The sequence below is a fragment of the Hyperoodon ampullatus genome, assembly GCF_949752795.1.
Source record: "Hyperoodon ampullatus genome assembly, chromosome: 1".
In the NCBI taxonomy this organism is placed as follows: Eukaryota; Metazoa; Chordata; class Mammalia; order Artiodactyla; family Ziphiidae; genus Hyperoodon; species Hyperoodon ampullatus.
The window spans coordinates 32,536,464-32,562,361 of record NC_136914.1 but is presented as its reverse complement, the minus strand read 5'-3'; the positions used below and the strand labels follow the sequence as shown (position 1 = coordinate 32,562,361).

The window sequence follows — 25,898 nt, the reverse complement described above, 5'->3', positions numbered from 1 at the left end:
GTCATATAGTAGTTCTGTTTTTAGTTTTTTAAGGAATTTCCGTACTGTTCTCCATAGTGGCTGTATCAATTTACATTCCCACTAACAGTGCAGGAAGGTTCCCTTTTCTCCACACCCTCTCCAGCATTTATTATTTGTAAATTTTTTTGATAATGGCCATTCTCACTGGCGTGAGGTGATACCTCATTGTAGTTTTGATTTGCAGTTCTCTAATAATTAGTGATGTTGAGCATCTTTTCATGTGCCTCTTGACCATCTGTATGTCTTCCTTAGTGAAATGTCTATTTAGGTCTTCCACCCATTTTTTTAACTGGATTATTTGTTTTTTTGATATTGAGCTCCATGAGCTGTTTGAATATTTTGGAGAATAACCCTTTGTCTGTTGTTTCATTTGCAAATATTTTGTCCCATTATGAGGGTTGTCTTTTTGTCTTGTTTATGGTTTCCTTTGCTCTGCAAAAACTTTTAAGTTTAATTAAGTCCCATTTGTTTATTTTTGATTTTATTTCCATTACTCTAGGAGGTGGGTCAAAAAAGATCTTGCTGTGGTTTATGTCAAAGAGTGTTCTTCCTATGCTTTCCTCTAAGAGTTTTATAGTGTCTGGTCTTATATTTAATTCTTTAATCCATTTGGAGTTTATTTTTGTGTATGGTGTTAAAGAGTCTTCTAATTTCATTCTTTTACATGTAACTGTCCAGTTGTTCCAGCACCACTTATTGAAGAGGCTGTCTTTTCTCATTGTATGTTCTTGTCTCCTTTGTCATAAACTAGCTGACCATATGTGTGTGGGTTTATCTCTGGGCTTTCTATCCTATTCCATTGATCTATATTTCTGTTTTTTTTTTTTTTTTTGCCACTACCATACTGTCTTCATTACTGTAGCTTTGTAGTATAGTCTGAAGTCAGGGAGCCTGATTCCTCCAGCTCTGTTTTTTTTTTCTCAAGATTGGTTTGGCTATTCGGGGTCTTTTGTGTTTCCATAAGAATTGCAAAATTTTTTGTTCTAATTCTGTGAGAATGCCATTGGTAGTTTGATAGGGATGGCATTGAATCTGTAGACTGCTTTGGGTAGTATAGTCATTTTCACAATATTAATTCTTCCAATCCAAGAACATGGTATATCTCTCCATCTGTTTATGTCATCTTTGATTTCTTTCAACAGTGTCTTATACTTTTCTGAGTACAAGTCTTTTTGCCTCCTTCAGCAGGTTTATTCCTAGGTATTTTATTATTTCTGTTGCAATGGTAAATGGGAGTTTCTCTTTTTGATTTTTCATCGTTGATGTATAGGAATGCCGGAGATTTCTGTGCATTAAGTTTGTATCCTGCAACCTTTCCAAATTCATTGATTAGTTCTAGTAGTTATCTGGTGGCATCTTTAGGATTTTCTATGTATAGTATCTTGTCATCTGCAAACAGTGACAGTTATACTTCTTCTTCTCCAATTTGTATTATTTTATTTCTTTTTCTTCTCTGATTGCTGTGGCTAGGACTTCCAAAACTATGTTGAATAAGAGTGGTGAGAGTGGATATCCTTGTCTTGTTCCTAATCTAAGTGGAAATGCTTTCAGTTTTTCACCATTGAGTATGATGCTTGCTGTGGGTTTGTCATATACGGCCTTTATTATGTTGAGGTAGTTTCCCTCTATGCCCACTTTCTGAAGAGTTTTTATCATAAATGGGTGTTGAATTTTGTGAAAAGCTTTCTCTGCATCTATTGAGGCGATCATATGGTTTTTATCCTTCAATTTGTTAATATGGTGTATCACATTGTTTGATTTGTGTATATTGAAGAAATCTTGCATCCCTGGGATAAATCCCACTTGATCATGGTGTATGATCCTTTTAATGTGCTGTTGGATTCTGGTTGCTACTATTTTGTTCAGGATTTTTGCATCTATGTTCATCAATGATATTGGTTTATAATTTTCATTTTTTGTGATATCTTTTTCTGGTTTTGATATCAGGGTAATGGTGGCTTCGTTGAATGAATTTAGGATTGTTTCTCCCTCTGCAATTTTTTGTTAGAGTTTGAGAAGGATCAGTGTTAACTCTTCTGTAAATGTTTGATAGAATTCGCCTGTGAAGCCATCTGGTCCTGGACTTTTGTTTGTTGGAAGATTTTTAATTATGATTTCAATTATATTACTTGTGACAGGTCTGTTTATATTTTCTAATTCTTCCTGGTTCAGTCTTGGAAAATTGTACCTTTTGAAGAATTTGTCCATTTCTTTGTGGTTGTCTATTTTATTGGCATATGGTTGTTTGTAGTAGTCTCTTGTAATCCTTTGTATTTCTGCAGGGTCAGTTGTGATTTCTCCTTTTTCATTTCTAATTCTGTTGATTTGAGTCTTCTCCCTTTTTTTCTTGATGAGTCTGGCTAAGGGTTTGTCAATTTTTTTTATCTTCTCAAAGAACCAGCTTTTATCTTTATTATTTCTTTCATTCTGCTGACTTTGGATTTTCTTTGTTCTTCTTTCTCTAGTTTTTTTTGTTTGTTTGTTTTTTTGTTTTTTTTTTTTTTGCAGTACACGGGCCTCTCACTGCTGTGGCCTCTCCCGCTGTGGAGCACAGGCTCCGGATGCGCAGGCTCAGCAGCCATGGCTCACGGGCCCAGCCGCTCCGTGGCATATGGGATCCTCCTGGACCGGGACATGAACCCATGTCCCCTGCATTGGCAGGCGGATTCTCAACCACTGCGCACCAGGGAAGCCCTCTCTAGTTGTTTTAAGTGTAGGTTTATATTGTTTATTTGAGATTTTTCTTGTTTCTTGAGGTGAGATTGTATTGCTGTAAACTTCCCTATTAGAACTGCTTTTGCTGCATCCCATAAGTTTTGGGTCATCGTGTTTTCATTGTCATTTGTTTCTATGTATTTTTTAATTTCTTCAGTGATCTCTTGGTTATTTAGTAGCACACTGTTTACCCTCCATGTATTTGTGTTTTATACAGTTTTTTTCCTGTCATTGATTTCCAGTCTCATAGCGTTTTGGTCAGAAAAGATGCTTGATCCAATTTCAGTTTTCTTAAATTTTCTGAGGCTTGATTTGTGACCCAAGATGTGATCTATCCTGGATAATGTTCCATGTGAACTTGAGGTAAAAGTGTATTCTGCCACTTTTGAGTGGAATGTTCTATAAATATCAATTAGATCTATCTGGTCTATTGTGCCATTTAACGCTTGTGTTTCCTTACATATTTTTTGTTTGGATGGTCTGTCCATTGGTGAAAGTGGGGTGTTAAAGTCCCTTACTATTATTGTGTTACTGTCGATTTCTCCTTTCATGGTTGTTAGCATTTACCTTATGTATTGAGGTGCTTCTCTGTTGAGTGCATAAACATTTATAATTGTTATATCTTCTTCTTGGGTTGTTCCTTTGATCATTATGTAGTGTCCCTCCTTATCTCTTGTAACAGTCTTTATTTAAAGTCTATTTGATCTGATAGGAGTATTGCTACTCCAGCTTTCTTTTGATTTTGATTTGCATGAAATCTCTTTTTCCATCCCTTCAGTTTCAGTCTGTATGTGTCCTTAGGTCTGAAGTGGGTCTCTTGTAGACAGCACATATATGGGTCTTGTTTTTGTATCCATTCAGCCAGTTTGTGTCTTTTAGTTAGAGCATTTAATCCATTTACATTCAAAGTTATTATCGGCATGTATATTCCTATTACCATTTTCTTAATTGTTTTGGGTTTGTTTTTGTGGGTCTTTTTCTTCTCTTGTGTTTCCCACTTAGAGAAGTTTCTTTAGCATTTGTTGTAAAGCTGGTTTGGTGGTGCTGAATTCTCTTAGCTTTTGCTTGTCTGAAAAGGTTTTAATTTCTCTGTCAAATCTGAATGAGATCCTTGATGGGTAGAGTAATCTTCGTTTTAGATTTTTCTCTTTTGTCACTTTATATCCTGCCACTCCCTTCTGGCCTGCAGAGTTTCCACTGAAAAATCAGCTGATAACCTTATGGGGATTCCTTTGTATGTTATTTTTGTTTTCCCCTTGCTGCTTTTAATATTTTTTCTTTGAATTTAATTTTTGATAGTTTGATTAATGTGTCTTGGTGTGTTTTTTCTAGGGTTTATCCTGTTTGCGACTCTCTGTGCTTCCTGGACTTGGGTGACTATTTCCTTAACCATGTTAGGGAAGTTTTCAAGTATAATCTCTTCAAATATTTTCTCAGACCATTTCTTTTTCTCTTCTTCTGGGACCCCTATAATTCGAATTATGGTGCATTTAATGTTGTCCCAGAGGTGTCTGAGATTGTCTTCAATTCTTTTCACTCTTTTTTCTATATTCTTCTTGTCAGTTATTTCCACCATTTTGTCTTCCAGCTCACTTATTCGTTCTTCTGCCTCAGTTATTCTGTTATTGATTCCTTCTAATGTGTTCTTCAGTTATTGCATTCTTCATCTCTGTTTGTTTGTTTTATAACAATGTGTACATGTCAATCCCAATCTCCCTAACTATCCCTTCCCCGGTGGTAACCATAAATTCGTTTTCTAAGTCTGTGAGTCTGTTTCTGTTTTGGAAGTTCATTTGTATCATTTCTGTTTAGACTCCACTTATGAGGGATATAATACCATATCTCTGTTTCTCTATCTGACTTACTTTACTCAGTATGACAATCTCTAGATCTGTCCATGTTGCTACAAATGACATTATTTCATTCTTTTTTAATGGCTGAGTAATATTCCATTGTATATATGTGCCACATCTTCTTTACCCATTCCTCTAATCAATGGACATTTAGGTTGTTTCCATGTCTTGGCTATTGTAAACAGTGCTGCATTGAACACTGGGGTGCATGTATCCTTTTGGACCATGATTTTCTCCTGATATATAACCAGGAGTGGGATTGCAGGATCATATGGTAGCTCTATTTTTAGTTCTTTGAGGAACCTCCCTACTGTTCTCCATAGTGGCTGCACCAACTTATATTCCCACCAACAGTGTAGGAGGGTTCCCTTTTCTCCACACCCTCTCTAGCATTTATTGTGTGTGGATATTTTGATGATGGCCATTCTGATCGGTGCGGGGTGATATCTCATTGTAGTTTTGATTTGCATTTCTCTGATAATTAGCAATGGTGAACATCTTTTCATGTGCCTGTTGGCCATCTGTATGTCTTCTTTGAAGAAATGTCTATTTAGGTGCCCATTTTTTGATTGGGTTGTTTGTTTTGATGATATTAAGCTGCATGTGTAGAATGGAATTTTTTAAATATTTATTTTATTGAAGCATAGTTGATTTACAGTGTTGTGTTAATTTCTACTGTAATGCAAAGTGACTCAGATACATATATATATATATATATATATATATACACACACACACACATATATACATTCTTATTCATATTCTTTTCATTATGATTTATCACAGGATATTGAATATAATTCCCTATGGTATACAGTAGGACCTTGTTGTTTATCCATTCTTTATATAATAGTTTGCATCTGCTAATCCCAAACTCCCAATCCTTCCCCCCCCACCCCTTCTCCCCCTTGGTAACCTCAAGTCTGTTCTCTATGTCTATGAGTCTGTTTCTGTTTCATAGATACGTTCATTTGTGTCATATTTTAGATTCCACATATAAGTGATATTATACGATATTTGTCTTTCTCTGTCTGACTTGCTTCACTTTGTATGATAATCTCTAAGTCCATCCATATTGCTGCAAATGGCATTATTTCATGGAATGAAATTTTTTATAGCAAATATATGATCGTGATTAAATAAATGTCCATATGGACATCCATTCAAAATGTACACAGTATTTTGCACATACATTTTATTTGAATGTATTATGTGAGTGTGTGGATTTATTGAGGACATTGTATGTGTCTGGAATGAGGGATGCAAAGAAAGGTAAGGGTCTTGACTTTACCTTCTGAATTCATTGTTTAAAGGGGAAGGAAAATGTACACACATAATAAACACTGCAGTATTACAAGTTGTAATGCAATGTGGTCTAAGAGCATGCAGGAGGAAGTACCTGTCTTAAAAGGGGTGGGAAGATGTATGAATGGGTCACACATGGGTACCACTTGGCTGGCTGGCTTGGATTCCTCCAATTGTTTGTTCAGTGAATTTCCCTGAGTGTCTAATATTTACCAGACAGGCACTGCAGGAGATCCAATACATAGTGTTAAACAGAACAGGCATGCCCATCAAGGTGAATAGCCATGATGTTTCATAGTTACATTAATATGCAATTATAGTAATGGTACATACTATGAATGAACAGAACAGGATGTTATGAGAAAAGAATGCAGAAAAATATAATTTCGATTGGGAGATCATGGGAGGCCTTCAAGGAATAGAGTTTACCAGGCAGAAAGTGGGGTTGAGGTACATTTCAAGAAAAGGAAACACTATTGACTTACTCACTCTTTCAAGAGAACAGAGATGAGGTGAAACTTTATATTCATAATTGCTTAAAGTTAGAAATATAATTAAACACTGTTAGTCTATGAGTATTTTATCATTCAGTAAAACTTTAGAGACACTTATTTCTAGTTGTGATTAGGTGGGGAAAGGACTCAGGCATCAAAAACACTTAGAAATTAACATAAATTTACTACTGTTAATGCAATACTAATGGCTCCATAAAGCAAAGATATGATGGTATGGCTGATACTAATTCTTAGAGAGAAGTAAGGTTAGACCATTTTTCATATTTCTCCTTTTTCTCAATGTACACTAAACTCAACTACTTCTACTTCTGGTAGCACCATTAATACTATGTTTTTTCTTAATTCCCAGAAGGAAAACATGCACGATTATGAAAGTGTCCTTTAGTGGTGGTCATTTAGAATGACCAATAAGCACAATCAACAGATGCCAGTAGGAAAGATGAGGGGCATGACTGTCTCAGTTCAGCTGATGCTAATTAATATATTTTTCATTCAGGAGGACATCTTTTCTTCAAAATTCTCCCTTCAACACAGAGTATTCATTTTCTTGGAAAAGGCAATTTAGTTGTGTTACAAAAAATAAGTTAAAAAATAAGATAAGCCTAACTCCCTTCCAAATCTGTGACCATGTACTATCAAAGTAACATATGGTGGAATCCTTCTAGGATCTGGCCCTCCCCTTGCTCTTTGACTAAGTGTGTTGCTTTGGAGCATCTGACTTTGCCTGGGATGAAGGAGGGAAGTCTTCTGCGAGGTAACACTGGGCTGAGATTCACTGTGCCTTAAGAGACAAAGGGTACGGTGTGGAGGGAACTTTCCAAGCAGAGGAAACAGGATCTATGAAAGCCCCGAGGTGATGGAAAGAAGCTCTTTTTGCACAAAGAAACAAAAAGAGGGCCATGTGGCTCTAGTATAAAGAGTGAGAAGGTGGGTCTGAACTTTGCAGTATGTGAAGGATTTCATACATTATGCTAATAAAAGCAATGGGAAGCCACCAAAACAGTTCAGTAAGGGAGGGGATCTAATCTTTTCAATTTTTAATAACATTTAATGCTTTCCGTTAGTGTGACTATTTTCTTAAAAATAGAAATTACATTTGAGTATCTCAGTACCAGGACTACAGCGTGGCCATTTTACCTACTTCTCTTTATAAGTGATATAGATCAGTGAAGAGTCCAGTTGATGCAATAATGTCCAAAACTGTTGTGAGCATTACCAAATGACTACTTGTTCCATGATTTTTGACTTAAATTTGTGGAGAAGAATTAGCTTCTCTGATATTTTGCTGCCTTAACCCAGAAATAACAATGTTCATTTGAACTAGACTATAAGTATTTCAAGATTCTTGAGATTGGAATTTTATTTCATAGATCTATATAACAATTCTGTTATATGCTTATTAATATTCTTTTAAAACCCATGTACTGCTATAAACTCTGTGTTTATCTTTGAATGTAGATTGTGAATATAAAATCTCAGATGTTGGGTTCAGCTGTCTATGTTTCACTGAAAAGAAAAAAATAGCTTTTGTAGGAATAAAATTATGACTTATTATGGATTCAACACGTTTTTGGTTTCACATTTCTTAAAATATTGAAACCTTATTTTCACTATTAATGAAACCAAGGTAATCACTTTTGTTTAGTTATTGACTTTTTGAAAGATAATATTTATAAAACACTAAAATATATGGTTACTTTTTTCTGAGAGAAATATCTGAATTTGATAATTATATTTTATCAAATATGACTCATTGTAGACTATCAAGAAACACAGTAGGTAAAATTTATTTTCTGAATCAGGTCATAACATAAGTAATTTTACATTTACATTACTTACATTTGTTTCTTTATCTCTGTTAGGTTATTACAATTGGAAAACATGTTAAAGGGTACCATTACATCATTGCAAATCTGGTAGGTAATTAATGATATTTATTACTTTAATAGCAATGCCTGTTAATTCAAAAAAAAATTATGGCCAGCCTTTATCAGTGGTATTTATAAAAACATATTTTGATTATATCAATCAATTAGAAGTGACAATATTTTTCTGAATTTGTTACTTTTAGATTTACTTTCCATTTCATATTTTCTAATCAATTTCCTATTGTTTTAAATGATGTGAGAAATTATAGAACATATTTTACAAGCTTATACTTTGTGTTAAATGTGTATTTTAACTAAGGGAAAATTTTCAAAATGATATAAAATTTAAGTGTCCAAATTTCCCCTTGTTTCTCACTGTCACTGTAATTTATAAACTTTACCCTTTGCCCATTTCTTTAAAGTTCTTAGTATCTATAATATTTGAAATGCACATTTATGAGAATATGTCTTGGTGCAAAATAGAGCCTGGAAATACCCAGAGTATTTATATATTTTATATTATTTATTTCCTACTTACTATATAAGCAACACAATGAAAATTGAATAACTGTAGCTGATCACTTTTTCATTGAGATTCCCCTCAAATTAAGATTATACTGAAACATCCCCGTGATTAATCGTATCTCCCTTCTTAAGTATGATCAAAGTCAATTTAGAACTACCACTAGAAATTTCTTTTTTCAAAACAGTTTTTAGATCGGCATTAACATGAACTTGAGGCTCCCCTGCTGCAAAGTTTACGTTCTTTAAACAAGTATGATTCTGTGCAATTTACGGCTCCGTCTCCCCAGCCTCAGAAAAAAAAGGTGATTGAAAGAGCGACAAAAGCAGAGAATGAGAGTGTATTCTCAATAGCATTATAGGGCTGTGAAAAATTTCCTATTTATACAGATGAGGATTTATGATGTTGCTTCTGGAATATTAGATTGTTATATCACAAGACATTATTTCCAGTAGTCGTGGAGAGATTTAAAAAACCCACAAGCTTACAAATGATAAATATTGTTTTCACTAGAAAGTGGCACCAGTGATAAAGAATATTCAATCTCAAACCTACATGATATTGGGAGAAGTTGGTTGTTCAAGATAAAATTTCTGTTTGGCAATGAGATGGCTTATCACTATAATAATTTTTTAGAACTTACCCTTATAATATGGCTTATAGATCCTAAATGAGTCCCGACCAGAGAAGCGAGAGTTAAAATAAGTGAAGCTCTGTAATCAGGCTTTCCAGAAACACATTCTGTGCAGGGTAGAGCCTGGACAGTCAGTCCCTGTGTGAGCTGCGCCATTGATGAACAGCACAGAGCCACACCAAAAGCTGTGATCTTTAAAAATGTCCAGATGGAGAAGATTATATTGGGACCTTGAGAAATAATGGCAGAAGGAGTTCATCAATTTGAGAGTTGATATTAGATGCTGTGAAAAAAAGAAACATGTGTTTGATTGACCAATGTAAAAAGGTTCAAAAATAAAAGCAAGTTCTTGCTGCTGTCATGCTGCTATAGGGAGAAATCTACCTAACATTTTATCTGAATTCAAGTTGTGTTTTTCCTTCTCTGAAAACTTGGTATCCTCGCCATATGGAATTTCTAGTGAATCAGTAAATTCAAAGAATCTGTAGAGTGCTGCCATTTCTGAGAATCTCTAGGGCACTTGAAAATTTCAGTGACATTTAAAATTGGAGAATGCCATCCAAAGTTGAAGGGCTTTCATCTTCCAAAGTCTTGATTGGGAATGTCCCTTTTTCCATGTCCAGTGGCTAATGTGTGTTAAAGGAAGTGGTTGTAAAAGATAGAACAATCCTCAGATATTGTTAGTGACTCATTTCTTCAGAAATTGCTGAATGCTTGATTAGGCTCCCCAAACACAGGCTATAGTTCAGTTCCTGATACGTAATTAAAGGGGATAAAGGACAAGGAAGTGGTCATAAGGGATCCAGTTCTCATTTCTTCAGCCCTTCAGAATCAGACAAAAGGCCCTGCAATCCGCCCACCTGACTCTGCCTTAAAGTGAGGCTCACTCATCAACCAGCCCTGCCCGTGCACATAGAAATTCCAAGAAATGTTTTAGCGTCTTCCTCTTAGACAGCCAAGCATTACCAGACATTTGAGAAAAAAGTCTTTGCCATGAGGGATGCAATATAAATAAACAAGTACACAGAAACAAGGCAGGCAGGAATCAGGAGAAAAATGCTTCAAACTGTAAGAATATCTTCAGAGAAATAAGATAAAATATGTTATCCATAGAGAGGAGAAAAGGCTGCTATAAAAAAAAATCAAGGAACAAGAAAGAGCTCTGGGAAGTTAACTTATTTTTCGTAGAATAACTAGTAAAATTACATGAGTTTGAAGGTACAGTTGAGAAAATCTTCCAGATTATGTGGCAAAATGACAATACAATAAAAAAACAGTGTATGTGGAGAAAACTGAGGGACTCAGACGTTTAATCAAGGGGTTGCAATGTCTTATTAATAAACCTTCTAAACAGACATAGTGAAAACAGGGGAAGGAAATTATCAGAGAAACATTCAGAAAAATTTCCGGTACTAAATGACATAAATCTGCCTGTTGAGTACACACAGTAATGAAAGACAAAAGGCTTCTTTCATAAAATATCACCATGAACTTTCAGAGATAAATAGAAGATCTTGAAGTTTATGACAGGTGGGAAGCCAGAAGGAGTATGAAGCAGGTCACAGACAAAAAATAATTTAAAATAATGCTATTGTATTTTTCAGTAGAAACAGTAAGTCAGTAGAACAATGCCTTTAGATTATCAGGGTTTCAACTTAAAATGCTATACCCAGCCAAAATACCAGTCAAGTGTCAGAGAAAACAAAGGTATTTACAGACATTCAGTGTCTCAAAAAATGTACCTCCACGTGTCTCAGGAGACTACTGAGGACTCTAGCTGAAGAAAGGAGTAAAACAGGAGAGAAAAGTGATGGAGGGGGCTTTCCTGGTGGCCCAGTGGTTGAGAGTCCGCCTGCCGATTCAGGGGACACGGGTTCATACCCCGGTCTGGGAAGTTCCCACATGCTGCGGAGCGACTGGGCCCGTGAGCCATGGCCGCTGATCCTGTGCATCCGGAGCTTGTGCTCCGCATCGGGAGAGGCCACAACAGTGAGAGACCTGCGTACCGCAAAAAAAAAAAAAAAAAAAAAAAAAAAAGTGATGGAGGAAACTGAGAAGCTACTCAGAAAAGAGGGGAAGGGGCATTTCAGGAGAACAATTGCAGAGCAGATGAAAGAGGAACGATTCAGATTGCAGCGTTAAAGTGGAAGGCTCCAGGATGCAGGGGAAAAGATAGATGACTTGATATGTTTCAATATTTTATTTGAAAAAAGCTTTACTCATATAAACATGAAAAGTTTTACATGGAGCAACTGGAAAAAAAATAAGAATCGGTATAGAGAAAGCTCTAGTAGAGAAAACAATGAAGCAATCATTAACATTAGAATAAAATACTATTCAAGAAGGAAAATGCAGTCCAAGCATATTATTTGGCTTTGCTCTGAAAAACAGAATTCTAACTGTGAAAACAGTAAACATTAAAATGGCGGAGGAGATAGATGGTTTGCTTATGAGACTTACATACTCATCTGGCACAAGTATAAACTGAAGAAGAAAGTCTAACATGGGTAAGTTAGGAAAGAAGAGCAAAAATGGGTCATGCAGAATTACAGAGGTAAATATACGAAAAACAAAAATTACTGAAATTGATTGTTTTGAAGCAGCTTAACTGAGGCATGCATGGGTCAGAACAGAAAATCTATGCTTTTTGTTATATACATTTTTCTCTATTTGCATTATTTGATAAAAAGAAAAAGCAAAAATATGAGCCAATAACAAAGTAATTATCCTTCTCCACATAAATAATATTAAACTATATTTTTAATATCAACAACAAAGAAAAGGCTCTCATATTTTAGTCAAAATATTTCCAATTCTTCTGTGTGATAATAAGGAATAAGTGTATAAGATGAAAATATTTATAATTGTGACTTTTTAAAATTGTGATTTCATCTTTCAGAGAATGTACTCCCAAACTGAGGTATAATTTATGGCAGCATGAGATTTGAAATCAGTGGAAACACTATATGATAGTTTAGTAATGACTGAATTCATTCTAACAATGCAGTAGAAGTGGATTTTTAAAATTTAACACATTTTATAAAAACTAAGTTTCATGCTTAAAGTGAAAATGCTTAATTGTTCTCAAATAATGGCAAAGCATTTGGTATCTTCCCTTCTCATTTAAATGGTTTTTATATTTATCACCTGAGAGAATGAACAATTTAAATAGAAATAACCATCACATAATGTTGTAGCTCTTGGAGAAGTAGCTTAATGTTTAAGTATCTGGTGGTGCTTTGTTGTAGATACAGTAAATAAAACCCAATCCTTATCCTTGGAAGGTTTCTCAATAATACAGAGAACTTTTATGTACGTATGACCAATAAACAATCATTGATTAAGGACCCACTATGACCAGGATGAGGCTAGGTGCTGGGGAAGAATATTGGCTGTTAAAATACATGAAACATTTACTATAGGCTTTTTATCTCCCTCATGAGTTCTTTGAAATTTGTAAAACCACAATGTGTAGAGCTATCTGGTTAACGTTAAGTTCTATTTGGTTCTTAATAGAAAGCATGACATAAATATGTTCTCTGTCCAGGGATTTACCGATGGAGACCTATTAAAAATTCAGTTTGGAGGTGCAAACGTCTCTGGATTTCAGATAGTGGACTATGATGACTCCATGGTATCTAAGTTTATAGAAAGATGGTCAACACTGGAAGAAAAAGAATACCCTGGAGCACACACGACTACAATTAAGGTACATATCTATCAGGATCTACTTCTACCTCCATCACCATGTCTATCCCCGCCTCCACCTCCATCTCCATTTCCACCTCCACGTCCACCATCTTCACCTCCTCCTTCACCTCCATCTCCATCTTCACCTCCATCTCCCCTTCCCCTCCCCCTCCCCTCCCCTCCCCCTCCCCTCCCCTCCCCCTCCCCTCCTCTCCCCCTCCCCTCCCCATCCCCCTCCACCCTCATCTCTATCTCTATCCAACTGCTGGTGAGTAGCCTGTTCTCTGGGACGCCTTAGGAAGAAGACAAAAGTCTCAATTTGTTTTCATAATTAACAAAATAGATATAATGCTTTATGTAATCAAAGAAACTTTGAATGCTAAATGTCATGCACTGCTCTGTAATAAGCACTATCCAGACTCACATTCTATTCTCTGTATGTCTGGACACCTTGAGGTCGTCACTGGTTTATTCAGTGTACTTTATTGTGTATATACATACATGCATATATTTACCTCCAAATATGACATATTTCTGCTGTTGATAGGAAGGGTTTTCTTTTTCTTCTGTTCATCACCTGATTGAGAGCAGAGATAAGAGTAAAACCTGAGGGAGGAAGAGCGAGTGAGATGAGATCATGTTCACTTTTTGAGACTAGGTTTATGAAAAATAAAAGCTGCAGAATATTGTCAAATGTACAGTGATCTGTTTATCTATGCTATCTATGAATTATAATGTAGGTTGTGCAAGAGCCAGTCAGGGACAGTGTCATTTCAGTTGCTCTCATAGTTATGTTCATACATCCTGGAGAAGTTTTGTTGTTGTTTTCTGCACAAATTGAAAAGAACAGATATGTTTGGCTTTAACTTTACATCTGACTGTGAGACTGGTGCTAGATAAGAATTAGAAACTTTAAAGTTTTCTACTTTGGGGTGTGTAAATGGATCCTATTAATTCAATGTCAAATTTAGGAAAGCATCCCATAGGATGTTAAAGCATAGCCCGGAGCTAATTTTTTCTCTAAAGTAGGTGACTTCTTGTTTGGTGACCTTGACTGAGATTCAGCACATAGACATTTATAAAGGGCTTGAGGGCGTGTGGGCATGCCACCATTTTACAGGGCTGCTTAGAAGGGAGGGGACCCCCATCCATGTCTGTCTCCTCCTGTGTTCAGCAGGGGTCTGACTGAGGCCCACATCCCCTGGGATTGCAGGCTTCCCTGCATCCAGATGTGCTGCCAGTGAAGTTCTCTGATGGAGCGTGCATGTGGCATTCACCCTCAGATGTGACTGATGTTCCTTTGAACACTCTGCTAGTCATCGTGTAGCCTCCCACTGCTGCTGGCTGTGAGAAGGATGAAAGCGAAAGGAGATGATTTTTTTCTCATGGAAGTCATATCATTATTAAAGTTCACATGCTATGCCTCAAAGCGCAAGCAGATTTAGGGGATAAGAGATCTTTGGCAATGCATTCTGCTAACATTTTTGCTGAGACCTAGCACCAGAGTTCACTCTGTTGGTGACCTTTCTTTGCTCCCTTCTGGCTGTAACATTTCCCTCCAGAACGGCTCCCTTTTGGCTTCTTCTGACAAGTTTCAGAAAGATCGTGATGGCCCTTCCTTGTGGGGCGCCGCAAAGAGCATAGGCTTAAAAGTTTAAAAACACAGCCTTGCTAATAGGTCTGTGTCTCTATTCCCTTCTTTTCCCTAGTTTCTTCAGAACTTTTTTTTTTGTTGTTCCATATATGTGTGTTAGCATATGGTATTCTGCATAGCACAGGGAGATCAGTTCGGTGCTTTGTGACCACCTAGAGGGGTGGGATAGGGAGGGTGGGAGGGAGACACAAGAAGGAGGCGATATGGGGATATATGTATATGTATAGCCGATTCACTTTGTTATACAGCAGAAACTAACACACCATTGTAAGGCAATTATACTCCAATAAACATTAAAAACAAAACAAAACAAAACACAGCCTCTTCCATGTTCTGTGTATCCCTTGAGGTAGTATAAGGACCCTGCCCCAAGGCTGCACTGTTGTTTCCTGACTGCCCCTCCCTTGTCTCTGCATCCCCTCCCTTCCCTGATTAGTGGCTGTTTGAACCTGCCGGTTGGAACTCAGGGAAGGTCCTGGAGACCAGATTAAAGGAATTCAGGCCCTGCACACACCCTGGTCCTTATCAGCAACCCCGCCCTAGAACCATTGCTACAGAACTCTTCACCAAACCTTTCAGGGTTGGGACACACAGTTTTTCAGGGCACGAGCCTGCTGTGGCTCCCTTTGCCTGGCAAAGAAATAAAGCTGTTCTTTTCTACTTCATGCTCCACCCCCCAAAAAGTAAGCTCTCAGTCACTTTTTGACCCTCAGCCCAAAAATTGAACAACATTTACAAAGACTTACTTAGCACAGCTTTGGAAACAAAGGTGCCAGTAGGAGATATATCTTATATGGTCCTGGAAGCTTGATAAAAAGTACTGAAAATCTGTGTGGAGGATGTGCCTTTGGGTGGGAGTTCATCCTAACACAGAGGCATATCGCTCATGTACTAGACAGCCGGGAACTCAATATATTTTTAAAGAACGACGCTTGCCTTTGATAATCCAAAGTCTTATGCAGGATACATACATGCCAGTAAGCAAATATAATAGAGAGTGATACATGTAAACTGTGGCAGCTCCTACACATGATTAGAACAGTACAGTAGAAGGCTTTCCAGATGTAGGACGCCCGAGCAGGGCTTTGCCCGTGAGCTATGCAATGGCATAACAGGTCCAGGGAACTCGGGAGGAGTGAGTTGTGAACAGGTGTAAAGAGTGATTCCAAGACAGGACTTTGATGGTTGTTTCTCTCATGATTGTTTCACGGGCAGAAGAAAGGAAGAAAAACTAGATAGGGAACGATATACCATTTCCTAATACAAACAAGCATACATCATCTGTCCAAGTGAAAATATCTCGAGTGCGGTTATCTCTTTTTACATTCTCTTTTGGGTCATTGACTGTATCAGGTATGTTGCTAGATAATTTAAATCGTAAACTTATGCTATAGGCTAAAAGCCTGTAAAAATATGATTCATTACATCAAGTCCTCTCCATGGTTAGACATTGGAAATTATATAATTTATATCAAGTTGTGAGACTATTAAATTAAGCATTATTTAAAACTTCTAGTCTTCCTTGAAAGTTAATGCACCTTCCACAGCTTCCTAATTAAAATCAATCTTATTCAATAAATACAAGTAAAACCTTATGTTTCAATATTTAACATATTTTAATAACCACTGAATATAAATTGCAAATGTTAAATTTCTTCATTCTTATATCCTGTACCAAAAATAACTCTAGAGATTTAAAATCTGACTCTCTTTCACTAATGTGCTAATTTGGGGCAGTATTCACTTATTCATTCATCAATTCACTATACATTTTACTGAGTTTTTACTTGGCAAGCGGTCACTATTCTAGGTGTCAGAGAAAAGACAAAGTTCCAGTCTTCAAGGGGTTGATCGTCTTCAGGCTAGAAACCAGCAATCACCTTGTATTAACTTTGGTGGAAGTTGTCTTACTGATGCGTTAATATCAACGCATTCTCAGCTTCTGACTTCCACCCCTGCTCCCTCTTCATCCCCTGAAAAACTATTCCTACAACAACCCTTCCCTCTCAGTTGATGGCAACCCCATCTTTTCAGCTGTTCCTTCAGCCAAGGACTTGCAAGTGTCCCGGATCCCTCTCTTACCTGGTGGCCCACATCCAGTCTGTCAGGAAACACTACTCCTCTTCTGCACCCACCCTAAATCCAGCCCCCGTGGCCCTGCTGCCGGGTTACTGCAATGATCTCCTAGACGAGGTTCCCTGCCTCCTTACTGACCCCTCTCTCTCCCATGCTTGTGGTCCTTTTAAATTGTAAATTACATTATGTCCCTGCTGCTCTCCAGGCCCCCAACCCTGTGGCCATCCATACCACAGCAGTGCAAACCAGACTCACCCCACTGGCCATGAAGCCCTGCATGCTCCACCTTCCTCTCTTGGGCCCTCCCCTCACTCCCTCTGCTTCAGCTACGGTGGCCTTTCTGCCAGTTCTTTTTTTTTTTTTTAATTTTTATTTGACTATAGCTGATGTACAATGTTGTGTTAGTGTCAGGTGCACAGCAAAGTGACTCAGTTATACAGTTATATAGATCCACTCTTTTTTAGGTTATTTTCCCATATAGGTCATTACAGAGTATTGAGTAGAGTTCCCTGTGCTCTACAACAGGTTCTTACTAGTGATCTATTTTATATATAGTAGTGTGTATATATCAATCCCAATCTCCCAGTTTATCCCCCCCATCACTGCCTGGTAACCATAAGTTTGTTTTCTATATCTGTGAATATATTTCTATTTTATAAATAAGTTCATTTGTACCGTTTTTATATATTCCACATATAGGTGATATGATACGGTATTTGTCCTTCTCTTTCTGACTTACTTCACTTAGTATGATAATCTCTAGGTCCATGCATGTTGCTGCAAGTGGTATTATTTCATTCTTTTTTATGGCTGAGTAATATTCCATTGTATATATGTACCACCTCTTCTTTATCCAGTCATCTGTCGGTGGGCACTTAGGTGGCTTCCATGTCTTCGCTGTTGTAAATAGAGCTGCTCTGGACATTGGGGTGCATGTATTATTCTGCCATTTTTTAAGCACGGGAGACACGTTCCCACTTCAGGGCCTTTGCACTGGCTCTGTCCTCTTCTGGACTCTTCTGCCCTTAGCATCTGCAAGGCTAAGCCTCCTGCCCTCTGTAGCTCTTTGTTCAGTTTCCATCTCCTTAAGGACCCCAGAAGCAGCTTCTCTATTTAAACTTGCAATCTCTCACCCATTAGGGTGTGTTCCATCCCCCTGCCCTGCTCCAGCTTTTTCGTATTTTTCCCTTCAATAGCTCCTAGTGTACTGTATTTATAATGAATGTATTCATTACCTTGTTAATTGTCTCCTCCATCTTGAAAGTAAGTGACATGTGGGCAGGGAAGTTTTGTTGGTGTTTGTTTGTTCACTGATTTTGTTCACTCCCAGTCTCCTAGAATAAGGCCTGGCACAGAGCAGCTATTTAGTAAAGGCTTTCTGAATGAACAGATAGAGGAAAACAAAAGTTCTGTGGTAAAACCCTTAAGAGGCTCCTAACCCCAGTTCTAGACATAAGAAAAGGCTTCCTTCTTTGAGGAAATCATATGGAATTTAAAACCTGAAGGAGAGGTAGGTATTAGGAAAAAGAAGGGACAATAACTTCCCATAGAGAAAATGAGAAATTAAAGTCTGGTGTGCAAGGAAAATATAAATATTTCTATAAGGCTGGAGGCTGAACAGAGGTGTTTGGGGGGAATTCTGAGAAATAATACTTATAAATATGCAGGCTCCAGATCTTGAGTGCCTTTTTGACCTACTAAGGAATGTTTAATCTCATTCTGAGAGCAGCAAGGACCCCCTAGAGGAGAGCCATCACCACGGTTTTGAAACAGGAAGATTATGGGCTGCCCTGGCGACAAGAGAACTTGGTGGCAGGAAAGCTTTTAGGGCGATGCAGGAACAATGCAGACAACGGCTGTCAGTTGTCTGAATGGTGGCTGTGGTCTGAGGAGGGAGGGAATAAATGGATTTGTTGCCAGTTCTCTCCATTTCTTTAGAAATAATAATCACAAAAATCACAACCGTTCATTTATAATGTATTAATATAAATTCAGCTGAGAGGTATTTGTGGATGGAAAACAAGACTCAGAAAAGCAGTCTCCTTCATTCCTTCTGTCTTATTGGTCCCTCGTCTCATGCCAGGATTTGCACGGAAGGCACAGAACAGAGGTTTGCTGAAATGAAGAGGAATAAAGAGAAAACTAGGGCAACACTTTGAAAATATCGTCACAGAGAAAGAAGAAAATAAGTAATTATCATTGCTATAGGATGGGGTTCAAATTCCTGCCCTTAGCATCTGTTGTGTTTTTTTACTCAGCCGTGGAAGAAAAGTCCTGTTATTTTACAGGATGAAACAGAAAATTCTGTAGTAATCAGACCTGAACCATCGTGGCGCCTGGGTTTAAATGGGACAATTAAAGGGAGAATTTTACCTTCCTCAAAAAGATGTTGACAAAGAGGCAGATGATAGAGGTGATTTGCCCTACCTCCAACCTAATTTACACATATTTCTATTTTGAGATGGATTTTCAGGGTTTTTGGGGTCTCAACAACCTGTAAGATGTAACCATCCATTCTACCTTGTCAAGTGGACAGTTTGAACCTAGTTTGACTTGTGTCTGCCGGGCCTACCAGTGTCAAGGAATTCAACCCTAACACAGGACTGACATTGTGTGCCACTTAAATAATAGCTTTCCTGCAAGAATCCCGTTTTACTCAGGAAAAGACTTAAAGCAGCAATTCGAACTTTCTTAATTGCTATCCTAAGAGACTTATTAGACCTGTCTGGAAATAGCATAATCTTTTTGAGTTCGGTAATTAGTGCTGTGCATTAAATAGTACCCTGGTGGCTTCATAGAATTAATTCTGCTTCTCGAATGTTTTAACTGACCAAACCCACTGCTGGCACACTGTAGTCCCCTACAATGAACATTAAAATATTTTGACATGCAACAAAAAAGAGGCTTGACAAGTTTAGTCCGTTATGTTTTGTGGTTTAAAAAGTGTGTTTATGGGCTTCCCTGGTGGCGCAGTGGTTGAGAGTCCGCCTGCCGATGCAGGGGACAAGGGTTCGTGCCCCGGTCCGGGAAGATCCCACATGCTGCGGAGCAGCTGGGCCCGTGAGCCATGGCCGCTGAGCCTGCGAGTCTGGAGCCTGTGCTCCACAACGGGAGAGGCCACAACAGTGAGAGGCCCGTGTACCGCAAAAAAAAAAAAAAAAAAAAAGTGTTTATGACTGAAATGAACCCATAAATTGAAAATTTGATATTGATAACATTACATATTTTATAAAAATTACTTGAAAAATAATTTATTAAGCCATTGCAATACATCTTACACCGTGAAAAATAAAAATACATTACCACTGCTTGAATTATAATGCAGGATATCTGGGTTCATCTCAGGTCCACATTTCTTTGTCTGCAAAGGGAATAAATGTCCACGATCTCTGAGAATTCTCCCAAATCTCTAATACCATGATCATGTGACGTGCAAATTTAGGCATGCAAAAGCATATGCTAACATTTCTAATTTTTGCCAAATTTATGACCCTCAAGAGGCTCCTCTGTCTCTTAAAGATTGTAGTGACTCTCAGCAGGTCACCTCTGCTGAAATCAAACCTTAAATTACCCTGAAAAATATTGGTTTTGTTGTTCATAGACTACAAACAATAAGGAACTTTCACCTGTTAGAAGGTGCCTAAGAAGTGGGCAGCATCGGGGGGTGGGAACGTATGCAACCACCAAAGTAAAATATCTGCCTCTAAGAAAAGCCTTTTCTTTTCTTAGGGTGGATAAAAAGGGTGGATCAAAACCAAACACTGTGTTGATTTGAGTATCTTTTATCTATCTTGATGAATCTGATTCGTTTTAGCTGAAAATTTGAATCCCTAAGTGAATCTAGAGTTTCAGAATGTAAAAGTCTTGGTCCTTAAGCAAGATTTTCATCAGGGTCAATAGCCAATCTGGCTAATTTAGGCAAAGATATGCTGTTTTTAATATATTCTTTTTACATTCAAGAGTCTTTCTCCCCAATGTATTAAACATTATTTTTATTATTCATAGAGAATGATAAAAAAGGATGTTAATGGTGGTGTCCTGCCAGTGGAGCTGTCTTTTCCCCCTTGGAAATGTGATACAGCTTGTGTGCTTACTAAAGATGTTGAGTTTTTATTAGCTTTCTAATTAAGACTTTATTTTTGTAGAGCAGGTTTAGGTTCACAGCAAAACTGGGCACAAAGTACAGACATTTCCCGTATATCCTCTTCTCCTACACTTGCACAGCCTCCTCCAATATCAACTCCACTCACAGAGTGATACATGTGTTAGAATTGATGAGCCTTCATCGACACGTCATAATTACCCATGGTCTACAGTTTACATTACTGTTCACTCTTGTTGTTGTACATTCTACGTGTTTGAGCAAATGGACAATAACATGCTTTCGTTATTATGGTTTCAGACAGAGCATCTTCACTGTTCTAAAGGTGGCTCCACCTGTTCATCTTTCCCTCCCCCCAGCCCCTGGCAACCACTGTCTCTGTAGTTTTTACTGTCTCCATAGTTTTGCCTTTTCCAGAAGGTCATATAGTTGGAATTATATAGTCTGTAGCCTTTTCTGATGGGCTTCTTTCACTTAGTCATATGCATTTAAAGTCCCTCCTTGTCTTTGCGTAGCTTGGTAGCTTGCTCCTTTGTAGTGCTGATCTTATTCCATTGTCTGCATGTACCCCAAATTATTTATCCACTCATTTATTGAAGAATATCTTGGTTGCTTCCAAGTTTTGGCAATTGTGAATGAAGCTGCTATGAACCCCCATGTGGTGGTTTTTGAGTGGACATATGCTTTCAGCTCCTTTGGGTAAATGCCAAGGAGTGTGATTGCTGATCACAAGGTAAGAGTCTGTTTAGTTTTGTAAGAAACAACCTGTCTCCCAAAGTAGCCATATACCATTTTGTGTTTCCACCGACAATGAGTGAGAGTTCCTGTTCCTCCAGTGATGTTTAGTCTTACTGAAGATTTTGCAGTTTTATGCAGTGAAGCTACAAAGGTCACATGTTCAAAGGGCTTAGAGGAAATTAACGATGACCTTATCACAGACAGGTCTTTTCCAGAGGTTAGACTTCAGTTGAATTTGAAATGAAGAGAAGTGAATAATTTTAAGTTTATAATGTATTTCATAATAATGTTTTTTTTTTTCTTTTCTATGGCTTTAGTTGATTCTAGGCCATTGCCAAGAAGTTTAAAAAAAAAAGACTTTCTAAAATTTTCTTATAAGTTTAGTTATTTTTCCTAGAGCTCATCATTTTTGACTATGTTGATAATTTTGTAATGGAGAAACTGAGAATTGTTATGTTGTGTAAGATTCTCTAGGGAGATATCATTCTGTTGATAATAATTTTAACTAAATAATTGATGCCATTTTTAAAATGATTATGTAAAATTTATCAGTGTATAAAACTTACAGCCCAAAGTATGTTACATAAATGCTATTTTTATGGAAAGTAATTGATGTTAAGGAAAAATTTTAAATGGTAATTCATTTGGGCAATGCTGACCAAACAAAGTTAAACAGGAATAGGAATTGTTACTGCAGTATTTCTCAGGGCCTTTAATATGCCAACATGAGAACCATCTTCTGAACTTATTGGATCCAAGACTCTTGTAGATCAGGATGGCAGTTTTCAAAACGTTGTAAAAACAAGCTAGTCTTGAACGAGTTAGATCATAATAAAAGGAAAAAAGAAGGCAAACTTGCTGGTTAATAACTTGCATTTTTAGCATATTTTTCAACTCATCCGGCTTCTCCTTTCCTGTAACTTTATTCATTTGATGTGGAATTTGCCAAATAAGGGGACCAACAGTTCCAGTGTGCCTGGGACTCCAGACTTTCTGATCCAAAACTGGGACAGGCCCAGGCAAACCAGGAAGGTCAGTCACCCTCATTACTTCAAATTCCTCCACCTTCGTCACATATTTTTGTGACCCTGAGAAAAATATAACTTGTAACTTGCAATCTTCATCTATAAAATTGGAATAAAATATTTGTTGCATAGAGGTTTTTGTTTCTTTCTTTCTTTCTTTTTTTTAAAGGACTTACTAGGAAATTATCCAACTCAGGTTTGGCTTGTAGAGAACTAGGTCAACATGGATTCTTCCTTTCTCCCTCACCTTCCTTTCCAACACTACAATGATGTAGAGCAGACATTGTTCTCCTTATTTCATTGATAAGAAACTTCAGACACTGATGCTTTAGTTAACTTGCTCAAGGCAACAGAGCTGTAAATGGTAAAATCAGGACTTGAGGCAGCCCTGATAGAAATCAGAAGGTGCTGTATTCCATGCTTTCTAAACTATACTCAGTTCAATTTCAAGTATCAATGAATATTTGGAAAGTGGCCATTCATAGGAAATTTTGTAACACTTTCATAATGCTAAAGCCTAGTACTTCCTTTTTGAATGGTATATATTTTTTTCTATCTTCACACCGTGCAGGTAACATGTTTCAGAATAGGTGCTGTCATTATGAAGATCCATAAAATTTTATATTATAGCCTATTCATCCTCTTTGAATATTCATTAAATTTGAAATGTATATAGAACTCCTTTTCATCTCCTCTTTTTCTTTTTTTTTTTTTGGCTGTAAGACTACCCTTTCAGGTATCAGTGATTATAGTAATGCATTATTGAATAATATCTGATGACTATTGGGCATAACAAAAATGTTTAAAATGCATATTTTATTTTTGAAAAAAATGCATATTTTATTTTATTTTTGAAAAATAAGTTTCAATAAAGATACATTTGAAATGGAATAAAAAGCACATTTGGAAAATGGACCATAAAAACGTTTTCCCAGATTTCTTCTTCAAGTGTGGATAGGAGTGATTGTGATATAGCAACACAGAACATAATGGTCCCCACTGAGATATAAATTTCCAACTCAGCTGAGTGATTTCACAGAACACAAACATCAGGGCAGAGATGATGCATTTGTTTTCGAAGAAGGAGATCTTACATCGCCATCACGTTCCCTTCAAATGAATTTACATCTAGTTTAGTGAATGGTAGAATAAAACTGAAATATTTAACTGTCCAATCAAAAACGTGATATATTTGTTGAGAAAAATAAATGAGCCACATATGCAGAACATAAACAAGAAAGAGATACGGATACAGAAGCTGTTGATTTTCTCTCAGCCCCGAATTGTGTCTATGATTGTGACTTTTAATTCACAGTGATAATAGGCTTGAGACTTGATTAGATTTGAACATTTGAAAAAGGTTGAAAGGATTTTTCTTCTTAGTGAGCTCATGCCCTGAGTCATAATGATAACACACTGCGTGGACTTAAATACTTTTAGTTCATTCAGCCTCATCTTATTTTTTAATGTAGTTCACCAACATTTATAGATCTCTGAAATATTTAGCAGATGGCTTTATAGATTTCTCATAGTAATGTGAGCAGGGTAACTGAAGGAAGAGTCTGCCTTTTAACTATGATCATTACTCTCAAATACAAACTGCAGTACAGGTTTCTGTTTCTGATTCAGTGACCTAAACTTCATTATAAGAATTAAATTAGCAGTGGATAGATTGCTGTATAAGAAAACAAACTAATTGTTTTTTATTCCTCTAGGAGAATAGAGGCAGTTATATAAGTGAGGCAGGAAAAAGCTGATGTGATATCTCTATTTCTCCAAGAAGTCTTTTCCTAAGTAGATATGACTTAAAACAATGCTTTTGATATAATACAGTTTTTTAAAAAAGGTACATGGTTATTGTAGAATACTTGGAAAAGAAATATCATGTATGTTTCCTCCCTGTTATTCTAACCATTTTGTTTATTTTTCTTTCCTTTTTTTGTTGAAGAGATATAAGCATTGTTTATTACTCTCACTTCTTGTTGAAAAAACTTTAGTTGTAATACTGTTTTTCACTTATTTTATAACTAACCGTATTTGTATTGTAACAAATTGTTATTAGTAGAACTTTTTAATGGCTACATAATACTTCCACAAGGGAGAAAGCATAGTGTATTATTTTTTAAAGAATTTTTTTTTGATGTGGACCATTTTTAAAGTCTTTACTGAACTTGTTACAATATCGCTTTTGTTTAATGGTTTGGTTTTTTGGCTGTGAATCATGTGGGATATTAGCTCCTCGACCAGGGATTGAACCCACACCCCCAGCACTGGAAGGAGAAGTCTTAACCACTCGACTGCCAGGGAAGTCCCAGAAAGCATGGTTTTTAAACGTTCCTTTACTCTCGGAAATCTAGGTTCCTTCTAATTTTTGCATATTACAAATGATACTGAAATGAATATCTTGTGTGAAAATTCTCTGTATTTGAGAATATTTTCTCAGGATAAGTTCCTAGTAATTGAAAATTACATTTTCAATCAAAGAATATAAGTTGCCTAAATGGATATGCAACAGTATATTTTGCTAATATCTTGCATGTACAGTTTGAAGGAAGAGGTTGCAGATTTTGGAAAATATAGTGATGGGTTTTATTTAGATCCATCTAGTAGAGGTGTTTCCAGGAAACTTAACTGCAGCCATCCAGGAGATAATCTAGATTTGTCAAGAAGGACTCGCGAATAGGCCTGCAGTGACATTGCTTAAGAAAATTTAGCAGTAAATGTGAATATCTTATCACAGTTAACATCATCAATCACCGTTCTGTGGGCTCGAAATCATTTTCGTTTTCTTCTTTCTTCTTACCAAATTTCCCATCAAATTTGATTCATTCATGGGATAAAATGAAACTGATTCCACTAAACTATTTCATGCAAGATTAAGTGATAATTTCACATTACCATTTTTAGCATTAAAAGCTCAGAACAATTTCTGGATGTGAGGAGAGGATAATTCATACCACATAAATTACTTTCTCATTTGCTTTATTGTACCATCTCTCATATTAAGAATAAACAACGCAGGCATCTCTCCACCACTGGACCGATTTATAACACTCTAATGATATATTGCAATTATCTGTTTATGTATCTTTTCACTGAACTGGGAGGAAATGTGAGTCCCATAAAGATAGAGTCAGTATCAAAATTCTGGCCTTCCTTCCTTCCTTCCTTCCTTCCTC

General features: G+C 36.9%; 1 protein-coding gene across 2 annotated transcripts in view; it reads left to right on the top strand.

The window, feature by feature from the left end:
• GRIA2 (glutamate ionotropic receptor AMPA type subunit 2) overlaps positions 1 to 25,898 on the top strand; it is a gene marked incomplete at both ends in the record, with an annotated part of 147,082 nt that overhangs the window by 88,636 nt on the left and 32,548 nt on the right. For both annotated transcript variants that reach the window (XM_079698102.1, XM_079698103.1), the window contains 2 exons: positions 8,272 to 8,325; positions 12,982 to 13,143. In XM_079698102.1, the coding sequence (XP_079554228.1) occupies positions 8,272 to 8,325; positions 12,982 to 13,143 (216 nt within the window). The remainder of the gene's footprint in view (positions 1 to 8,271; positions 8,326 to 12,981; positions 13,144 to 25,898) is intronic.